This window comes from Theropithecus gelada, chromosome 4, assembly GCF_003255815.1.
Source record: "Theropithecus gelada isolate Dixy chromosome 4, Tgel_1.0, whole genome shotgun sequence".
NCBI classification, from domain to species: domain Eukaryota; kingdom Metazoa; phylum Chordata; class Mammalia; order Primates; family Cercopithecidae; genus Theropithecus; species Theropithecus gelada.
In genome coordinates, this window is record NC_037671.1 from 73,983,308 (window position 1) to 74,001,057 (window position 17,750).

At 36.2% G+C, this 17,750-nt stretch overlaps 1 protein-coding gene across 4 annotated transcripts in view; it reads right to left on the reverse strand.

Moving 5' to 3' along the window:
* The window catches only part of COL12A1 (collagen type XII alpha 1 chain), a 123,191-nt gene that overhangs the window by 32,098 nt on the left and 73,343 nt on the right, over nucleotides 1-17,750 (reverse strand). For all 4 annotated transcript variants that reach the window (XM_025382190.1, XM_025382191.1, XM_025382194.1 and 1 more), the window contains 15 exons: nucleotides 17,456-17,595; nucleotides 16,894-17,023; nucleotides 15,530-15,672; nucleotides 14,441-14,570; nucleotides 13,367-13,509; nucleotides 11,590-11,719; nucleotides 9,651-9,770; nucleotides 8,415-8,561; nucleotides 7,526-7,642; nucleotides 7,219-7,365; nucleotides 6,591-6,665; nucleotides 4,551-4,690; nucleotides 2,610-2,733; nucleotides 2,303-2,446; nucleotides 649-813 (listed from right to left, as the gene is read on the reverse strand). In XM_025382190.1, the coding sequence (XP_025237975.1) occupies nucleotides 649-813; nucleotides 2,303-2,446; nucleotides 2,610-2,733; nucleotides 4,551-4,690; nucleotides 6,591-6,665; nucleotides 7,219-7,365; nucleotides 7,526-7,642; nucleotides 8,415-8,561; nucleotides 9,651-9,770; nucleotides 11,590-11,719; nucleotides 13,367-13,509; nucleotides 14,441-14,570; nucleotides 15,530-15,672; nucleotides 16,894-17,023; nucleotides 17,456-17,595 (1,995 nt within the window). The remainder of the gene's footprint in view (nucleotides 1-648; nucleotides 814-2,302; nucleotides 2,447-2,609; nucleotides 2,734-4,550; nucleotides 4,691-6,590; nucleotides 6,666-7,218; nucleotides 7,366-7,525; nucleotides 7,643-8,414; nucleotides 8,562-9,650; nucleotides 9,771-11,589; nucleotides 11,720-13,366; nucleotides 13,510-14,440; nucleotides 14,571-15,529; nucleotides 15,673-16,893; nucleotides 17,024-17,455; nucleotides 17,596-17,750) is intronic.

Genomic DNA, 17,750 nt, shown 5'->3' on the forward strand with positions numbered 1-17,750 from the left:
TGGACTAGCCACAGACCCCTGATCAATTATGTAGGATAAATTGCCTCCTGGTATTATGAAAGATTAATTGCCTCCATAACCTATACACCAAGAATTGGTGTTAATGGATGATGATAATAAATTGACTTAAATAATCAATCTTTGGTTCTTCACTATAGTTCAAAAGCTGAACTTGAAAATACAAACCCAAACAAACAAATGGGAATCCACTAAATTTCTGAGGAACCATTTTTTTTTCATTGCTCTCTTGAAGCATGGATGTTGACAAAACAAATACCAATTGATTACTAATGGGGAAAACCTTCATCTCACAGAAATGCCCTATGTATGCAATTTGAGGCTGAGATTAATTTAACCAAATGTCATAGGCATTAGGGTGGTGGGAAAAGGATATAGTAAAACACTTTTCCATACAAGGAAATTACATATTCCATACAAGGAAATTACATATTCAAGGCTAAAAATGAACTTCTGACAAGCACACATTTAGCATGATCGCAATAGGAACAGTGATTCATCAGGTTCTCAAGTGATTTCCCAGGATCTATTTATGCACAGACTTGATCCTACAAATGATATAGAATTGTCTACTAAGTAATTATTTTTCAGAGTAAGTGAGGTTATAGATCCATGTTGACTGTGACTTACTTGAAGTGGCAGTTTCACAAACAAATGTAATAAGATTGTCTTCGATCTTCTCAAAAGATTCAAAGTCGTCCACAATGAACACGTGCCGTTCACTTGGTTTGCTGGCAATGTTGGCAAGCTCGTTGTAGTCGACATCAGCCACACCAACTACAAAGACACTGAACCCTGCAAAGTAGAATTTATAGAATGAATCACATATCTCTTTTTCTGTCCTTGTTGTTAGAACAATGCAAAAAAATTCTTATCAGAAATGATGCTGTATTTTCTTACTGTACGCAAGTCCTTTTATTTGACATGAACTCTCTTTAATAAATATGTACTTTTTCCAGGTCTTTCTATTTTCTGGCTTAAATAATTCATTTAATTTGATTTCCTAAGATAAAATCCCAACAATTTAAATACGAAGATTTTAATAGCAGAAAGACTTCATGTAGTGCACACTGCCTTCCACAGATCCACAGTCCTGATACACACATGAGTTCTGCAGCCATTAATATTTTAAGCTTATGTGACTCAGAAGTTAAGAATGGGCTCATTTTAAAATCTGGGTTCTTGAAACTGATTTTCTCAGGAAACTCAGGCTCAAAGGCAGAACTTTGGCCATTTTGAAAATGGAATCTACAACTCTCACTGGCAACAAACAGGCTATGACAAATAAGCAAATTTAGGCGGTGACAAATAAGCACATTTTTCACTCCGAAAGCTAAATTTGACATCGGGGGAAAAAAAGCTATATAAGGAATTAGAAATATATTTAGATATAAATAAGGTAACATAAGAAGCAAATATTTATAAGCCCAAAATTAAATCTACCAGGAGTCACAAACATGCAGAAATCTGTGTAAAGTGTATAACACAATGGCAATACATTTTATAAAAGATCAGCAGGAACAACTTCTATTGAAAAAAGACAATATGACTTAGCACTAATCACAACTCATAATTTTAGCCAAAGAATCTTGCATGTACAGATGACAAGTTCCATGTAATTAAGTACTTTATAATTTACTACAACAAATTATGCATAAGATTCTCTCTAAAAATATATCCACCTCAGACCTTGCTTGGGACAGCAGTGCGTAGGGGGGCTGTTAATGCAAGTACTGGAAATATCTACTTTCACCTCTAATGATCTTAAATAACTAATCCAAAGGACAGTGTTACCAGGAGGCTCTCAGTATATTTGACTGCCAAGATCTATCCCAGAGATGACTCCCTAAGACCTCTATTCCTTGCAACATATCTTTTAGCAATCATTAAGTCTACATCTGCAAAGATATGCTAAAGCTAAAGGCTTCCTTTTTTCTCTCCTTGCACAGGACGCAGTATCAAGATTCATTTCTGCTATGGCAGGAAGCCTGCTCTAGCATCATCTCATTATCATTGCTTTCTGTAGCCTTCCAGCCACTATGGGAAAATGTGGTTTGCCCCTTGTCGATCCTGAACCACACCTTATACAAAGAATACACCATATCATTTTGAGCAGTTGCAAACCATTCCATAATTAAATGTAAATCAGCATTACAAAGGTATACAGTGCAGAGTGAAACAGAAACAATAAAGTAACATCAGCAAATTTAGTCTTTTGCAATCATTTGTGGACATTTAAAAATGTTAAAATTGCAAGTGCATTCAAATTCATGTATGTGCTTGCCTGACTGCTGGATGACCAAAGCCACCTTCTTGACCTCATCCTGGGACCGACCATCTGTGACCACAACCAACACCTTAGGGACATTCTTCCTCATGCCACTCTCCCAAGTCAAGATTTTCTCCTTGATAAATGTGAGGGCCTTGCCTACAGAATGAGGCGTGGAACATTTTAGTGTCAACTCTGTGAAAACTACCCCAATGCCATTAGTCACATCCAACTGATAAGAATCTAGACATTAGCGTGAGATAATACACTCAGTTCTGCCACTACAAATGCTTGGAGAGTAAAGGTCTACATATACACGTACCTGTTCTTGTGTTTCCTCCTCTGTACCTAATATTCTGGAGGGCCCCAAGGGCTAGGGCCTTGTCATTGTATGTGTTCAGCTTGAACTCAGACTTGACCTCATCGCTGTATTGCACAAATGAAACCTGAAGGAAAATGTGGTTTAGCAGTAAGCATAAGTCATCTCATTTTATATTTCAATCTTCAAATGATTCTCTAGCTGCAGAATAAAGCGGGGGGTGGGGGGTTGTAAAAAGTATCTCAGATCTGATAGAATATTGTAAGCTCTTTATAGCTAATATTATAACACCTACTGCACTTGTCTCATTAAATTCTTTATTTTTCAATCTTCAATGAAATTGTCATAACTGACGTTAATAATGAAAATATACTATATTCATGTTGTGCCTTTCTCTAGGACATAGACAGGGATGAATAAAGCTGGGGAGTGGTGAGGTCCCAGGATTAGACATGAGAACATACCATCTTGAATCCAAATGTTGGTTAAACAGTTGACTCAGCCCACTGCTGCTTCTCACTGACTATATCGGTTCTTTACGGCAATATAAAAATGTCACGTGTGTGACTGTAATCATCCCCCATCACAAACTCATCGAAAATGGGATTTAGCGGAAAAAGTACAGGTTTTGTACTCAGGATTCACTGGGTTCAACTTCTAGCTCTGGCATTTAATAGCTATGTGACAATGGATTTTTTTATCAGTAAAATGAGGATAACTATACTTACCTTCTAGGATTGTTTTAAAGACTAATAATCCTGTATACAAAGTAACTGGTAAATAGGAGTTAATAAAATATGGTAGCTATTTTTTGTTAGAAATACAAATTCCTAAAAGGATGAAAAAAAGCTTGCTTGTTGAATTAATGTGGTTAAATTAAGAATATAACCACATTAAATTTAGAATATAACTAGGGTGAATTTTTACTCTTCTTGGGTTGGATTATGGTCCAGAGGATTACTTGAGGATTTGAAATTTAGTATACTACTATTCCATAAAAGACGACATGTTTTGCTGATGAAATTGTTTGTGGTTTATTTCAAAATATCTTATTTTCATGATGCCACAGTGATGATCAAACTGCCAAAATAAAGAAAATTCAGCAAAGAAATGGGAAAGAAAAGGAGGAGAGAATTGTTTTTTAAAAAGATAGTCTCTTGCTTTAAGGAGTCAATGATTTAGATAGAAGAGTAGACAGAAGACAGCACACAATTAATGACAATATGAAGTGATATTTGTTGTAATGCAGCAATATAGACAAAATACTTCAAAAGCATGGAATGGGTAAAACCATCATGGCGCCTTACCAGAGGGGGTGGAATTTTAATTGGGTCTTTTAATTGGGTTAGGGTTACATGATGATTTATTCTTTGAGGCCTCTCTTGGAAATACAAACTTCTCTAAGTACTTCAGTATAACAAATATATTTGGAGTGATTTCAGAGCAAGATAATTGGTAGTTATCATTTTAAAAAAGCAAATGAAATATGCTTTAGCTCAACAACGGACATTCTTCTGGTCAAGGTAATTATCTGCAAAGTAATGATAGAGGCAGCAAGTTCCGCACACTCACTCCAGTCACTGTTTATCACTGATTCTTCTAACTTCACAGAGCATGAAAACCACAAAGAATTTCGATGAACTTCTATAGAAATGTGTCATGGTTGGAAGCAGGAAGTTAAGAGTCAGAATCCCCTAAGTTCTCCAACAGGAATATCATCTAATCAAAGATAAAAACTAATAAACTAATAGAAAAAACATTTATTTTTCTATTTATTTATCATTTACACCCAATTCCCTCCCAAAAATACATGAATAAAGGAAATAGTGAATAAGAGAAAGTCAAAATTGAGTTTGTATTGAAAAGACTTTTTACTTAAAAAGAGAAGTTCAAAGGAAAGGCAAGACATCACAAATGAGTGGCCACTGGTGGAACGACACTCACCTGAATCCCAGCAGGACTGATTTCATCAAAGCCTCCCACAGTATTGAAGATGAATTTTACAACTTTGTTAAAATTATCATCCCCGATGCTCCAAGAGGCATCAGTCAAGAACACAATATCTGCCTTGGCCCCTTTGCATACTACAAAAAAAAGAAAGCATAAGAAGCCCCAAATCTCCTAAATTCTTTCATTTAAATGAAATCACATAATTGAAAATGTAGTAAAACACCTTGCTACGCAAAGTGTGGTTCTGCAGCAACAGCACTGCCTGGGAGCTTGTTAGAAATGCAGAATGTTGGGTCCTACCCCAGACTTCCTGAATCAGTACCAGCAGTAATAAGATGACTCATATGCACAATAAATTTAAGAAGCATTGGACTAACAGATCCACAATACCTGCTCTGGAATTACTCCATTTGTTTAGATCCATTATGCAAAGATACAATCTTACCTCACGGAACTCTTCAAGTAGTTTTGAACAATAAATGAGAGGAGAGGAGAAATCAAATAAAAAGTTTGGAGATTTGGAATATAATTATTAAAGATTGACTTTATGCAAATAGGTCCTTTTTTTTTTTCTTTTTTGAGACAGGGTCTCACTCTGCCTTCAGGCTGGAGTGCATTGGCGGTCTCAGCTCACTGCAACCTCCGCCTACCAGGTTCAAGCGATTCTCCTGCCTGAGCCTCCTGAGTAGCTGGGACAACAGGCACGTGCCACCACACCCAGCAAATTTTTGTATTTTTAGTAGAGATGGGGTTTCACCGTGTTGGCCAGGATGGTCTTGATCCACCTGTCTCGGCCTCCCAAAGTGCTGGGATTACAGGAGTGAGCCATCGCACCTGGCCAAGTCCTTTGTAAAATTTAAATTAAGCCACTAGAATCATATGTAGGAAAGAAGATTTTTATTTGAATATCTAGACTTGGAGGCTAAGAAAATCTAAAAACAATTAACAAAATTTTAATTTATAAAAACTTAACACAGAGAAGTTTAACACTGAGAGTGAACCCTAATGTAAACTATGGACTTTGGGTGGTGATGATGTGTCAATGTAGGTTCATCGGTTGTAACAAATGTACCACTCAGATGCGGGATGTTAATAGTCGAGGAGGCTGGGCATGTGGTGGGGAAGGGCAGTCTGTCTCGGAGATGAAAAATCTCTGCATCATGCCTGCAATGTTGCTGTGAACCTAAAACTACTCTAGAAAATAAAGTCTATTTAAAAAGAAAAAACTTATTTTTAAACCAAGATTGTTTACTGAATTTCTTTCTATATCTAATTTAAAGGAACCCATTATTATTTTACCCTACAATATTACACTTTTAATTTTTAATTTTACTTATATAATAGGTTTAATAAAGTTGTAACATTCTACATCCTTCTAAGATAAAATAAAAATATATTTAAAATCTGAAATATTTTCTATTAAATGCTGGAAACAGCATATGAGAAAAGAATAATCCAGTAGTTATTTAACTAAAATTTAGCTTGATAAAGTGCTAAAGAATTGCCCTCAAATGCTGAGAGACCAACCTTAATAAATCAGTATGTCGTTTTACCAGTTCACTGCAAGTTACAATTATCTTTCACATTTTGGTGAATGGAAAATTTTTTAGCTTTGTGTAATCCAGGGAACTTCTCAGGTTGGACACCAGGAATTTTAAAGCCAACAGCCTCAAGGCTTAGGTTGTAAATATAGCCAAAAGGGTTCACAGTGCTTACTAATGCCAGCAGTTAGCAGAAAGAAATGTCCACCATGTAACCATGCATCATGGAAGACCTAAATCTGTAAAACTGAGGAAACAGACTTCTAACTGAAGAGCTGGAATAATTTATGACTGATTTTATTTACATCAAAATGTGCCCAGAGATGGAGAGAAACAAATTACTGGTAATCTTCTCTTTCAGTCTAAAAACTCTTCAGCAGCAATAATAAATCAGAAATGTTCTATATTAATTGTAAATGATGCATATGCAGCATAAATAAGAAGTCTGTAGCTCCCTATCAGCTGAATGTATTGCCTATTTAGCTGTACTTACCATCCCGGGCTGGTGGAATGGTGGGAGGGGGAGGAGGGGTGGGAGGCTCTGTAGGGGCTTCTGTTGGTTTCACAGCTAGAATTTAAAAATAATAATTATAAAAACACACCATGTGCACATTTTATATCCCAGAAAGTAAATTTTAAGAGCGATTTAAATCCTGGATACCAAATCAAGTCATACAAAATGAGACACCACCGTCATCAGTACTAACATACTAGGGATTTTATTCCATCCAAATTTGGTGTCACTGGTAGTCATTCAACATCCACTACAGCTACAGAAAAAAAAAAAAGATCTAAAGGGAAAATGTAAGGCCTTCAGATAGGGTCAAATGAGCAAAAGTCACTAATATGAATTCACCTTCTCACTGTCAGCGAGAGCCATCTCTCCCTCCTTTAGCCCTTCCTCAAAGTAGCCCCAACTCGATAACAGGGACAACTTGCAATTGCTACAGAAAAAGGTCCTGAACCAGCTTTAGACTCCACATTCAGGAACTCACCATCATCCTATCATTATTGCTACCCTTGGGGAGAGGTACCTGCACAGGATTCACTTAAGTCTTCCTTACCTAGAGCATTCTATTCTAAAGCCTTATGAAGGCTTTCCAGATTTCTCAAAAACTTACTGGTATGTTCTTTAACAGAGACTCCTGGTCCCTCGAGATTTGGTGTCTGCACAAAAACAGTGACACCATAATCAGTGTCTGGTGAAAGGCCAGTGAAGCAGTGACTGGTTTCTGATCCACGCACTGTAATTTCTTGTCCCCTGGTTCCTGATTATGACAACAAAGAAAAATGCCAGTGTCATCATCAATTATATTTCAAGACAATTTTATATATCATTGTTATAAACAAAACGGTATCTTCTTTACTGAAATTTAAAATGTTTCCACTACATGCTACAGATCATTTTTTTCTTTTTTACACACATACCATCTGCAGGGCTTAGTTTTAGCCTGTAGGAGGTGGCTGCCCGGTGAGCTGACCATTTGACACAGAATGTATCCCACCCAATCTGGTGAGTTTTCAGATCTGTTACATTTAAATATACTATAAAATAAAGAAAGAAAGAAAGAGATTCACTTTGTAAATTAAAGCAAAAAAATATACTTTTAATCATAACACAATTTTCAAACTTTCACTGTGGCTGAAAAAAAGTTCAAAATCGTAATATGTTTCCTTAGAAGAAACATACATGAATCGTATTTCAAAATGTGGTACTGCCAAAATAGACCCCCCTTTCTATCACTGATTTTCAAGGAAAGGAAATTCCGTATAGTCCCTCTCACAACTAAGAATTTAAAAAACTTCTCATGGAAAATAATGAAAACAGTTTCTAAAAGGCTATCTGCTAAGTCGTTAAATAGTTATCAAAGCAATGGTGTCATTAAAATATATCTGTGGACTGAATCACTAATCACGATTCAATAATTAAGTCAAATTAAATCAATGGATTTAGGTAATATATATCTTAATATCAAATGTAAAGAAGAACTAAGTAGCATCACAGATCTAATTTTACAGGTCATTCATGGATAAAATGATAATTTCTATAATTTTTATCTTTTAAAATTCAAAATATAATATTTTATGTGAAATACACAAATTTCTCATCGTATACATTTTTATATACTCAATTATAATATTTATGTATTTGGATAGGTATTTTGTCTACCCAGACACAAAATAGCCTGCCTACATAATGCTGAGGGAACATGTATAATTACATTATACATGTATAATTACAGTAAAATTAGAATAGGCTGACCTGGTAATTTCTACTACACTTTTTCTTACAACCATGAAAATATCCATGACTCACATGTAGTGCCTTGATCTGTCAAGGGGACACTGAGTCCAGAATCATATTGAGCATAAACATTCACATCGTAGGTGGTGCTGGGATTGAGATTGTGTAAGGTATATGATGTCATCTCTCCAACAAAGGCTTCCATGGGCTCATTGGAACCTTTATTAACAACCACAAAAATACACAGAAACATGCCATCACTAGCATGAAATTCTGCATAAAATTAAAGATCCTACAGTCAAAGGGAATCATGAACACCATTAATTCCATAGTCCTCATGCACTTACTCACTGGAGCACAAGCTACATTATATGGCAAATATGAAACTATAAGCAGACACTGATTTCTTCACCCTCCTATTTTCAAAGCACAGCACGGCATTTGGAATATAGTAGGTATATAATCAATGTTTCTTTAGTGAATGAATTCTCAAGCTTTTTTCTCAAGCCCTATTTTGCCAACATAGTGTTTTGCATATAGTAGGTGTTCAATTGACACTTTTTCATTTATTGTAGAGACGATCTAAGAACTTCTTTCTTGGACCTCATTCCACATACTTTGGCTGCTAAAGTCCTTAGTTACCAACCCCACTTTCTTTTTGAAGTTCTTTTTCTATTTCTTACATAGGTTCAAATTTTATTTCCTTTCTCTCGCCTTCTCTCCTTCATGTTTTTTCTAGTTCATACTCTTCCTGGATATATAGAAGATGCCCTAACAAATTTGGTACGAAGAGCATTTTTCTTCCAGTTTCGCTAAGCATATAGACAGAATATTAAAACAAAAATAACAAATAGTTTAATCAAGGTGATATTAATTTAGGTGAAAATTTCAGAGGGGATTTGAAAGCAAGACTGTCATGAATAAACTGCATGGAATCTATGTCCAAAATAAAATAATGCCTGGGTATAGTGGGGAAAATACAGAGGTATAATGATGGAATATTCATTATTTCATGATCATATAGGATGTCTGAAGACAGGCATCTTTGATTTGTGCAACTTTATGAACCAAGTCAAACATTTTAGTCATGACATTTAATTAGAATCTCATCTATACGTATAATAACAATGGTATTTAAGATAATTGGCTTAAAATGTTATTGCCAAAAACATTGCCTTTGGTGACAGGAAACTTGGTGTGATACCTGAACTCTCAGGGGAACCTAATAGTGGGGGATGAAAGAGAAAATACCCTGATATGCAAATAACCCTCCAAAGCATTTCTATGATGACAAAGGCACTTCCTTACCCACTGGCTTATATACAATTTTATATCCAAGAACTGGAGAGGGTGAAGGGTCCCAGGACACCCTGAATCTTGTATACCATTCGTCAGAGATGTGTATGTTCTGAGGAGGAAGGAGTCCCACTGAAAACAAACATTGGCACACATTACTGACCTTTCATTGGCACACAGGGAGAGCACAGAACTTTAAAAGTATTGGTAGGAAAGCCCAGTGGGAGCAATTTCATAATATTCCATAATGTCTTTATCCAGAAAACAAATAAAAGGCATTGAAGTATTCAAAAACTGCTGAATAGTTTTCCAAATTTAAACAGCAGCTCAAATAGACTCAAGAACTAGTGATTTCCAGAACAGCCTTCTCAGAAGGAAGCAGTATCCAGAGCTGAAACGTTCTATGACTCAGGATTATAGAAAATAAAAGAGATCTCAAACCATTTTTAGAATGTCATAGATTACAGATTGTTAGAAACAGAAAGCAATTTAGAGACTATCTAGTCCAACCACTTCATCAAATACATAAGATATTATTTGCCCAAAACCACACAGCTACCTAATAATGCTTTTTCCTTATACTTCTCTATCCTCCACCAGCATTACCTAGAATGCTTCCAGAGATACTGCCTCCAAGCCCACAACTTATAAAATCAATACTGTTCAGGTAACATGTTAAGTAGTTGCTGAGTTTACTATTCACAGCATTACGCAAATAACAAATCCAACTTGAAAAACTTTTTTTTCATAAGAGAAACAAAACATGACTTTGGCCCTTCCTGGAAAATACAAGATCTAGTTTTTAAAAATCCATTTTGATAAGCATGAAATTCTGAAATATGCCATTTTCCCCAGGAAAGTCCCAAAATACAGTCTAAAAATCTGAAAAAATTTAAAAAGTGAAGTTGTTAAAATCATCTTGAGTCATGTGAGTCTCCATTGACTCAGTCCTGTAGACAACAATATCAATAAATAGAGATTCTTGACCTTGAGAGACTGAGCTGAGTCAACTCTAGCCCTGCTTTTCCCTTAGGAGCTTTCAAATGTCACCTCTTTAAATTCTGTAATATTGTCAAGATCATTTAAGCTCAAAAAGACTTTTGGCAAGTGACTGCAGAAAGAAACCTGAAGTCATGTTACTTAAGTAGATTTTTGGTGAATGAAGTATAAAAGAGCAATGCCAGTATCTACCAGTAACAAAACTCAGATCTAGAGTTCATCCTACCTTTGTGCTAAACTAGTGACTCTCAGCCATTGCTGCACATTAATGAGAACATCAGCAGGTCCAGCCCACACCTCACACAGTTACATCAGTATCTCTGGGAGTGGAACCCAGGCATAAGTATTTTTAAAGCTCCTCAGGTGACTGTAGCAAGCAACCACCTTAGAGAATTTTTAAACCCTAAGAAATTACCACCAGTATAGTGTAAAAATGTGTCTGAATGTTGATAATTCTATGTAAATTGCTTAGTACAATAAAAAATACATTTTTCTTTTTAGAAAAAGCTAAATTTGTACACAGAAAATGATTGCTGATCATCTCACTTCTGTATTTATGACTTAAGATTCAATCACAATGGAATATTTCTTACTGATACTATGTTGACTTAACAATTATAACCTTAACTGACACCATACCAATTGCAACATTATTCAGAGAATATGCAGTGGTTTTCCAAAGAAGAACTAGAACTATCTTAAGCAAATAAAAATATGCAGATGGTCTTCTTTTTCTTCACTTAGTGAACCATTAAAAAGTTAAAAACAAATTCCTTTCACATGTCATCATTTTGACAAAATTTAATGTCTAATACAAATAATACCATATTAGTGTGGTATTTGAGATATACTGGTAAAGATAAAATTTTGAGGTTTTAAAAGGTAAAAAAGCAACATTAAGATCTTAACAATTTCAAAGCAGAAACAAAAAGGGGGAGTACAAAACACTTACCAGTTCTTCCATTTCCTGTTAGATGGCCACCATCTCCATCTTCATAAACAGCAATAACAGTAATTTTATATGGAGTGTCAGGTTGCAGGGGCTGCAGTATTACATTATTTCTTCTGCCTGGGACTGTGGTCTATAAAGGAAGTTAAATTATAAATGTACTACCATCTAAAAGACTTCCAGATCAAAAGACAATATTGTTTTATGTATTCCCATAAACAGTAATAGTAGTTTTTTTCACATTTTATTTTTGCTGCACAATGCTCATGACAAGAAAAACTATCTTCACTTCTTCTCTGCAGCATAGGAGAGTGGTTTTAGAGTCAGACAGATCTGGGTTCAAACCCCAGATCAGCCACTTAACAGCCATGTGACTTAACATCTCTGAAGAAAACTGTATTAAAAGCAGTGCCATGTACAGCACTTCAGAACACCTTACTGAGTACTCCAGCACTCAGTAGTAAGTTTGTTTCCTTCAGATCTCATCATCACATGTTCTGCTTTCATGTACAAATATGTACCCAGTACCCACTGCGGGCCAGGCACAGTGGGACAGGTATTAGCTACTGAGAATCCACTGGTGAGCAAAAATTGACGAAGTTTCTGGCCTCAAAAATATCAGTTTGGCTGATACTAGTTAGCTGAAAAAGATGGGAATACATTCAACTACCTCTTCAAAGAAGAAATGAACCAGACATCTCAATCTTTCTAAGCCTATGTTTTGTTTCTACAAACAACATGGATAAGGTATGCCAGTGAATCCTGGCCTGGAGTCCTATAACTACAAATGATAAATTGTATTCTTAATGTTTTCAGAAAGTAAAGGGAAATTACTTATTTGCCCATGGCAAGGTTGCACAAACACTAACCATGAGTTTCTCTGCTTTGGCAAACTAACTATAGTAGTACTGTTTATCACATTTTGATCAGAAACTATAAATGGTAGTTACATGTGTTTCTTATTAATAAAAGTAGGGACTTGAATTAAAGGTTACTATATCAAGTTCCAGTAGATGAAATATTTCATCACATGGGGCTCAGGGAAGGAAAATTATCTAAGACAATCTATGTGGTAAAAAGATGGCAAGCCACAGACCTAATTTACAATCAACATCTTGTGCAATATTCTGCAAGCGTATCGCAGCAATTAATCACTAAATTTCAAATAAAGTAGTTTTTCCATTTTTCCACTCATAACAAATAGATGTGCATAGTGAGGGCTGCCAGAAACTTGAATCTGGTTCTGGAAAGACAAACTATGACACTCAAAAAGTTTGAAGCTAATAGGAGAGTATGTATATTACAAAACTAATGTGTACCACAAAATGTTAAGCTTAAAGAAAAGAGAGATCAATTAACACTGAAATATTTAAGGGAGACCTTGTAGAGGAATTAGATTTGAGAAAAGGCTAAGATTTGGATAAATACACTATTTGAATATTAACTTAGACATTCCAGAATGATAGGTATCATATTTCACTAAACTTGGTTCCTGTGGTGTCATTAGGTGGTTAGAAATGTTCAGTTAATCATGCAATAAGATAGTTTTCCTATCTGTCTTTAGAATAAAAATGAACCCAAAGACAGTGCTTCTCTGTGGTATGGGAGGCCAGAAAGACTAAGCACCTTTGAGTGATCCCAAAGTCATGTCAGAGAAAAATCATAAAGTGTGACTATCAAGGACTCAACTGTACTCACAGCATACCTCTAAAGAAGTTTAACTTCACCGTCCATTCAGCTAAGATGATAAAATGTGCCAATAAATGAGTATTAGACTTACATATTCATCAATTGGATCACCAACAGTGGGAGAATAGATGATCCTGTACTGCTGAACTGGCCCGTCAGCATGATCCCAGGCTACCGAAAGGCTATTGGTTGTTTCACCAAACACTCTCAGGTTCCTTGGTCCACTCCGTGGTACTAAATAAATAAAATACAATAGAGTTTGTTGTCTGCCTGTGAGCATTACCTAGGCCAGATTAAGGAGGTTGCTTGCATGTGTTTCATTCACCATTCACTCGGATGTTTCCTCCCATATAATAAAATACACATTTATGGTTTTAACGTGAAATCATAAACAGTGTATTTCAGAGCTATGGTTACATGCTGAACTTTCAGTGACCTAGAGCTAGCTTTGAAAGGTAGACTAGGCCAGGCGCAGTGGCTCACGCCTGTAATCCCAGCACTTTTGGAGGACGAGGCGGGTGGATCACGAGATCAGGAGATCGAGACCATCCTGGCTAACCCGGTGAAACCCCGTCTCTACCAAAAACACAAAAAATCAGCCGGGCGTTGTGGCAGGCATCTGTAGTCCCAGCTACTTGGCAGGAGAATGGAGTGAACCCGGGAGGCGGAGGTTGCAGTGAGTTGAGATCGCACCACTGCACTCCAGCCTGGGCGACAGATACAGGCTCCGTCTCAAAAAAAAAAAAAAAAGAAAAAAGAAAAAGAAAGGTAGACTAGGAAAAAGGAGAATTATTTTAACCACTATAACTATATCTATTCGATAAAACATAACGACTAAACCCTCACTTTTCCAAAGTCCCCATTTGGTAAGAAGACTCACTGCAGACTAGAAAGAGGGAAAAAAGGAAGATGCAGGGTAGAAGAGGAGAAAAAGGGGAAAAACCCCTCCTTCACTCATGTCCCAAATGAGAACACGAACAGATGAAGTTCACGTCACATAAACAACAGTCACAGACCCAGTGTTTTCGCCTGGAATGTGAAGGTAGGGGATCCCAGGCAGAAAGCACCCATCTCTCACCACCCCGCTCCCACCCGTCACTCAATCAGAGAAGCCCTGCCTATCTAGCTACAAGGGAATGGAATGGAGAAAGGATTTCTGCCTCACGCGTTCGGCCCTGGGCAGGGCTGGGATTTCCCTCTCCGTCTGAGTATAGAGCCACAAGGTTCACGGAATAGAGTGTGTCCGGAATCAGCCGCTCCAGATGCACCATGCGTGTGTTTCCTGGCACCACTATCTGCAGGGGAGGAAATGCCAAATTCTGCCTGACAACTCAAATGCTTACCAAGTCTTCAGTTAGTCATCACAATAGTATTTACAATAAAATGTTGAGCCCAGCCACATCAGAAGCCAACTGTGCTTCTCCATGAGATCCACCCAGACGATATCACTAAACAAAATTTGTCCTCAGAAACTCCCTTTCCAAAAAAAGTGACCTCATCCTTGACCCTTAGTAGCTTCAGTTATCTCCATTTATATTTATTATAAAGATTCTCAAATATAACATGCAAGGCTCATGATATTTCCTCAAAAAACATCCTGCATGTTAAATACACACAAGAATGGGGACTCTTACTTGTGGTGGGGGAGATTTTGTGTTGAAATAGAGACTCCCTGCAATGCATACAGGTAAAGTTGTCTTAATATGTTCTACCATACATGGACATGAAAATCAATGTTCTTATCAAATGCATATATTATTTATCATTTGTTTATCTTCATCAACATTGTTTATTTTTGCAAAGACTTATGAGTTAAATTAGTTTATACATTTACTTTCCCATAGGTATTCTGATACTATGCTTATTGAAATTAGCAATTTCTGATTTCTAAATTGTTAGCCTACTTACAAAACTGAATAATGTTATGAATTAAAGATAGATTGGGCAATTTGTAAGAACTAGTGAAGGTAAATTTTAAAATATTTTCATAACAAAGACATACTGACAAGGTCTAGCAATTATTTACATTTATTACTGGGTTTTTAACCCATCCAACTAATTCACATTTTCCCAAAATTCTTTTTATTCTTACTAATCCTATAATTAATACACCTACCTCAAGTCATCAAAAACAATAATTTAAGTATTATACACCGGCATGTTTGTGGTTTGTGTTCTCCCAGGTTATCAAACATGACACAAACATGTGACTACATTCATCAGGAAATGCAGTTTCCATGACAAAATTACTTACAGATTCTGAGGGTCTTGTGCCATCCACAGGGGAATACACAATGCGATACTGCAGCACAGGTCCTGGTGCAGGGTCCCAGCGAACATCGAGGCTGTTAGGTGTAGGATTGTATACTTGGACATTTCTTGCCAGTCCTCTCATCACTGAGGAAATGAAGGCCAACATCTATTTCTTACGTCTGTTTATTTATCTCAAGTTTTTGTATCACTTTTCCAGAACCTACATTCTGTAACAGGACAAAATGCTATCTTCTTTATATTTCTAATTACCTACACACAAAGGCAGATTAAAACTCTCCAAATCCAAATTTAGTTAAAGTTAGCAAGCATGGCCTTTGTCTATAAGGAAGCAACATTGTATTCAATTAAAAACAAGTTAATAAAAGTGGTGGAACTGGATTGGCCATAAAGGGTCATGGGATAGAGAAAAGAAATAGGAAAAGTAGTTTCAGTTTTCCAATATAGGTAATGGAGAGAGGAAGAAGAGACATTTTCTAAGAGTCTGCCTTCTAAGTAAAATCTGACAACAGCCATTAAGCTCATCTGATTCGGTCAGCTAGTTATAACCATTCATTACTTCTTCATTTAACAATTGCTACTCAATATCTTTGTGATTAACAGAAAAGGTAAAAGGAGAGAAAAATAAGATATACCCAGTTCTCAATTAAGTGCCCCAATAGGAACTTAGAAAAACCTACCAATTAAATTGATGTACTAATTCCAAACTCTAATTTAACCCATAACATCATCTTCCTAGACCACTAATCTTTTACCAAAAGAAGACATCCATGCTTGGTTCCTTTTAACCATCAGCAAGTATATTTTTAAAGCCAAAGAAGTATTTCTAAATCTGCACAAAAGCCTTTAAGCAATACTAAAAAAAAAAAAAAAACAGTAAAACCACTATAAACGGCTTTCTAAATGAAAGCATACAGATTTTAAAATCAAAAAAGCACTTCAACAAACAAACCAAAGACATATGAAATTAAGTAATGTGCCGAACAGATGTCAACAATTTGCACTATGAAAGCCAATTATAAACAGTCCTTCACAACAATTTATAAAGCATAAAGCAAAGCTCGATGAATTTTTGTCAATGAAAGAGATTAAGCAAAGTAGTATACTGATGATTATATGCACTTTTACAAATCCTAAAATTATCATTTCAAAAGAAGATGCTATTATAGATTTGTTATTTCACAAAATGTTAACATTTGGTGTTAGGAAGGTAAACTATGGCTAATTTTTATGTTTTTAATTCTATCACACCAAATTTTCCTAATCCTCTTTAATGGGCCTTTATGGCCTTTATAATGAAAAGCAACATTTATGATGAAAAATTAATTTTTTGGCCTTATTACTTACATGTCCTTCCAGTATCTGATGTGCGTCCCCCATCACCTTCAGTATAAACGGGAACTACCGTCACAGTGTACGAAGTATCTGGCTGGAGATTCCTAAGAATGGCATAATTGGTATTCCCGGGGATTGGAACCTAAATATTTTAATAAAACATAAAGCACTGACTTGAAAAATCTGTGAAAGAAATAATAATTCAAATAATACAATACCAACTCAAGACCAAGTCAAGAAGCAGGTTCTGTAATATTAGGATGTAATAATGTGCCCCCACGTGACCTGTTACAAGAGGTTACATATTTCCCTATACCCCTCCAACCACCCAATACTCCCCATTTAGAACTTCCCAGAATGGCTACTTCTTCCCCTGACCAGGGGGAAGAATCCTGGTCCCAATCCCTGTTACCCAGGCTCTGAGGCATCAACTATTTACCCTCTATCAAGTCTTATTAAATGAATATGAAATTCTTCACTCTAAAGTAAACTGGTTAACTCCTTCAGTTCCACTTTTAAATCACTCAGCTACCATTTAAACAAATTAGCATTTTTTACTACAAGAAATAATTACCAGTTCCTCTGGACCATCTGCTGCTGGTGCATAGAAGAGCTTGTACTGACGAGGATTTCCCTCTGCATGGTCCCAGCGGACATTCAAGGTGCTGGTAGAAGGGTCATACACTCTTAGGTTCCTTACAGTGTTTAGAGGTTCTGAAATGCACAGAAATCCCATCACAGTATAGTGCTAACAATCAAGCACACATGAACACAGATTCACTGATATCTCCCAGGCACCCTAGAACATAGCAGGCACCACACAAACATTTGTTGAAGTAGTGAATAAATGACACTTACTGTGTCTGTGT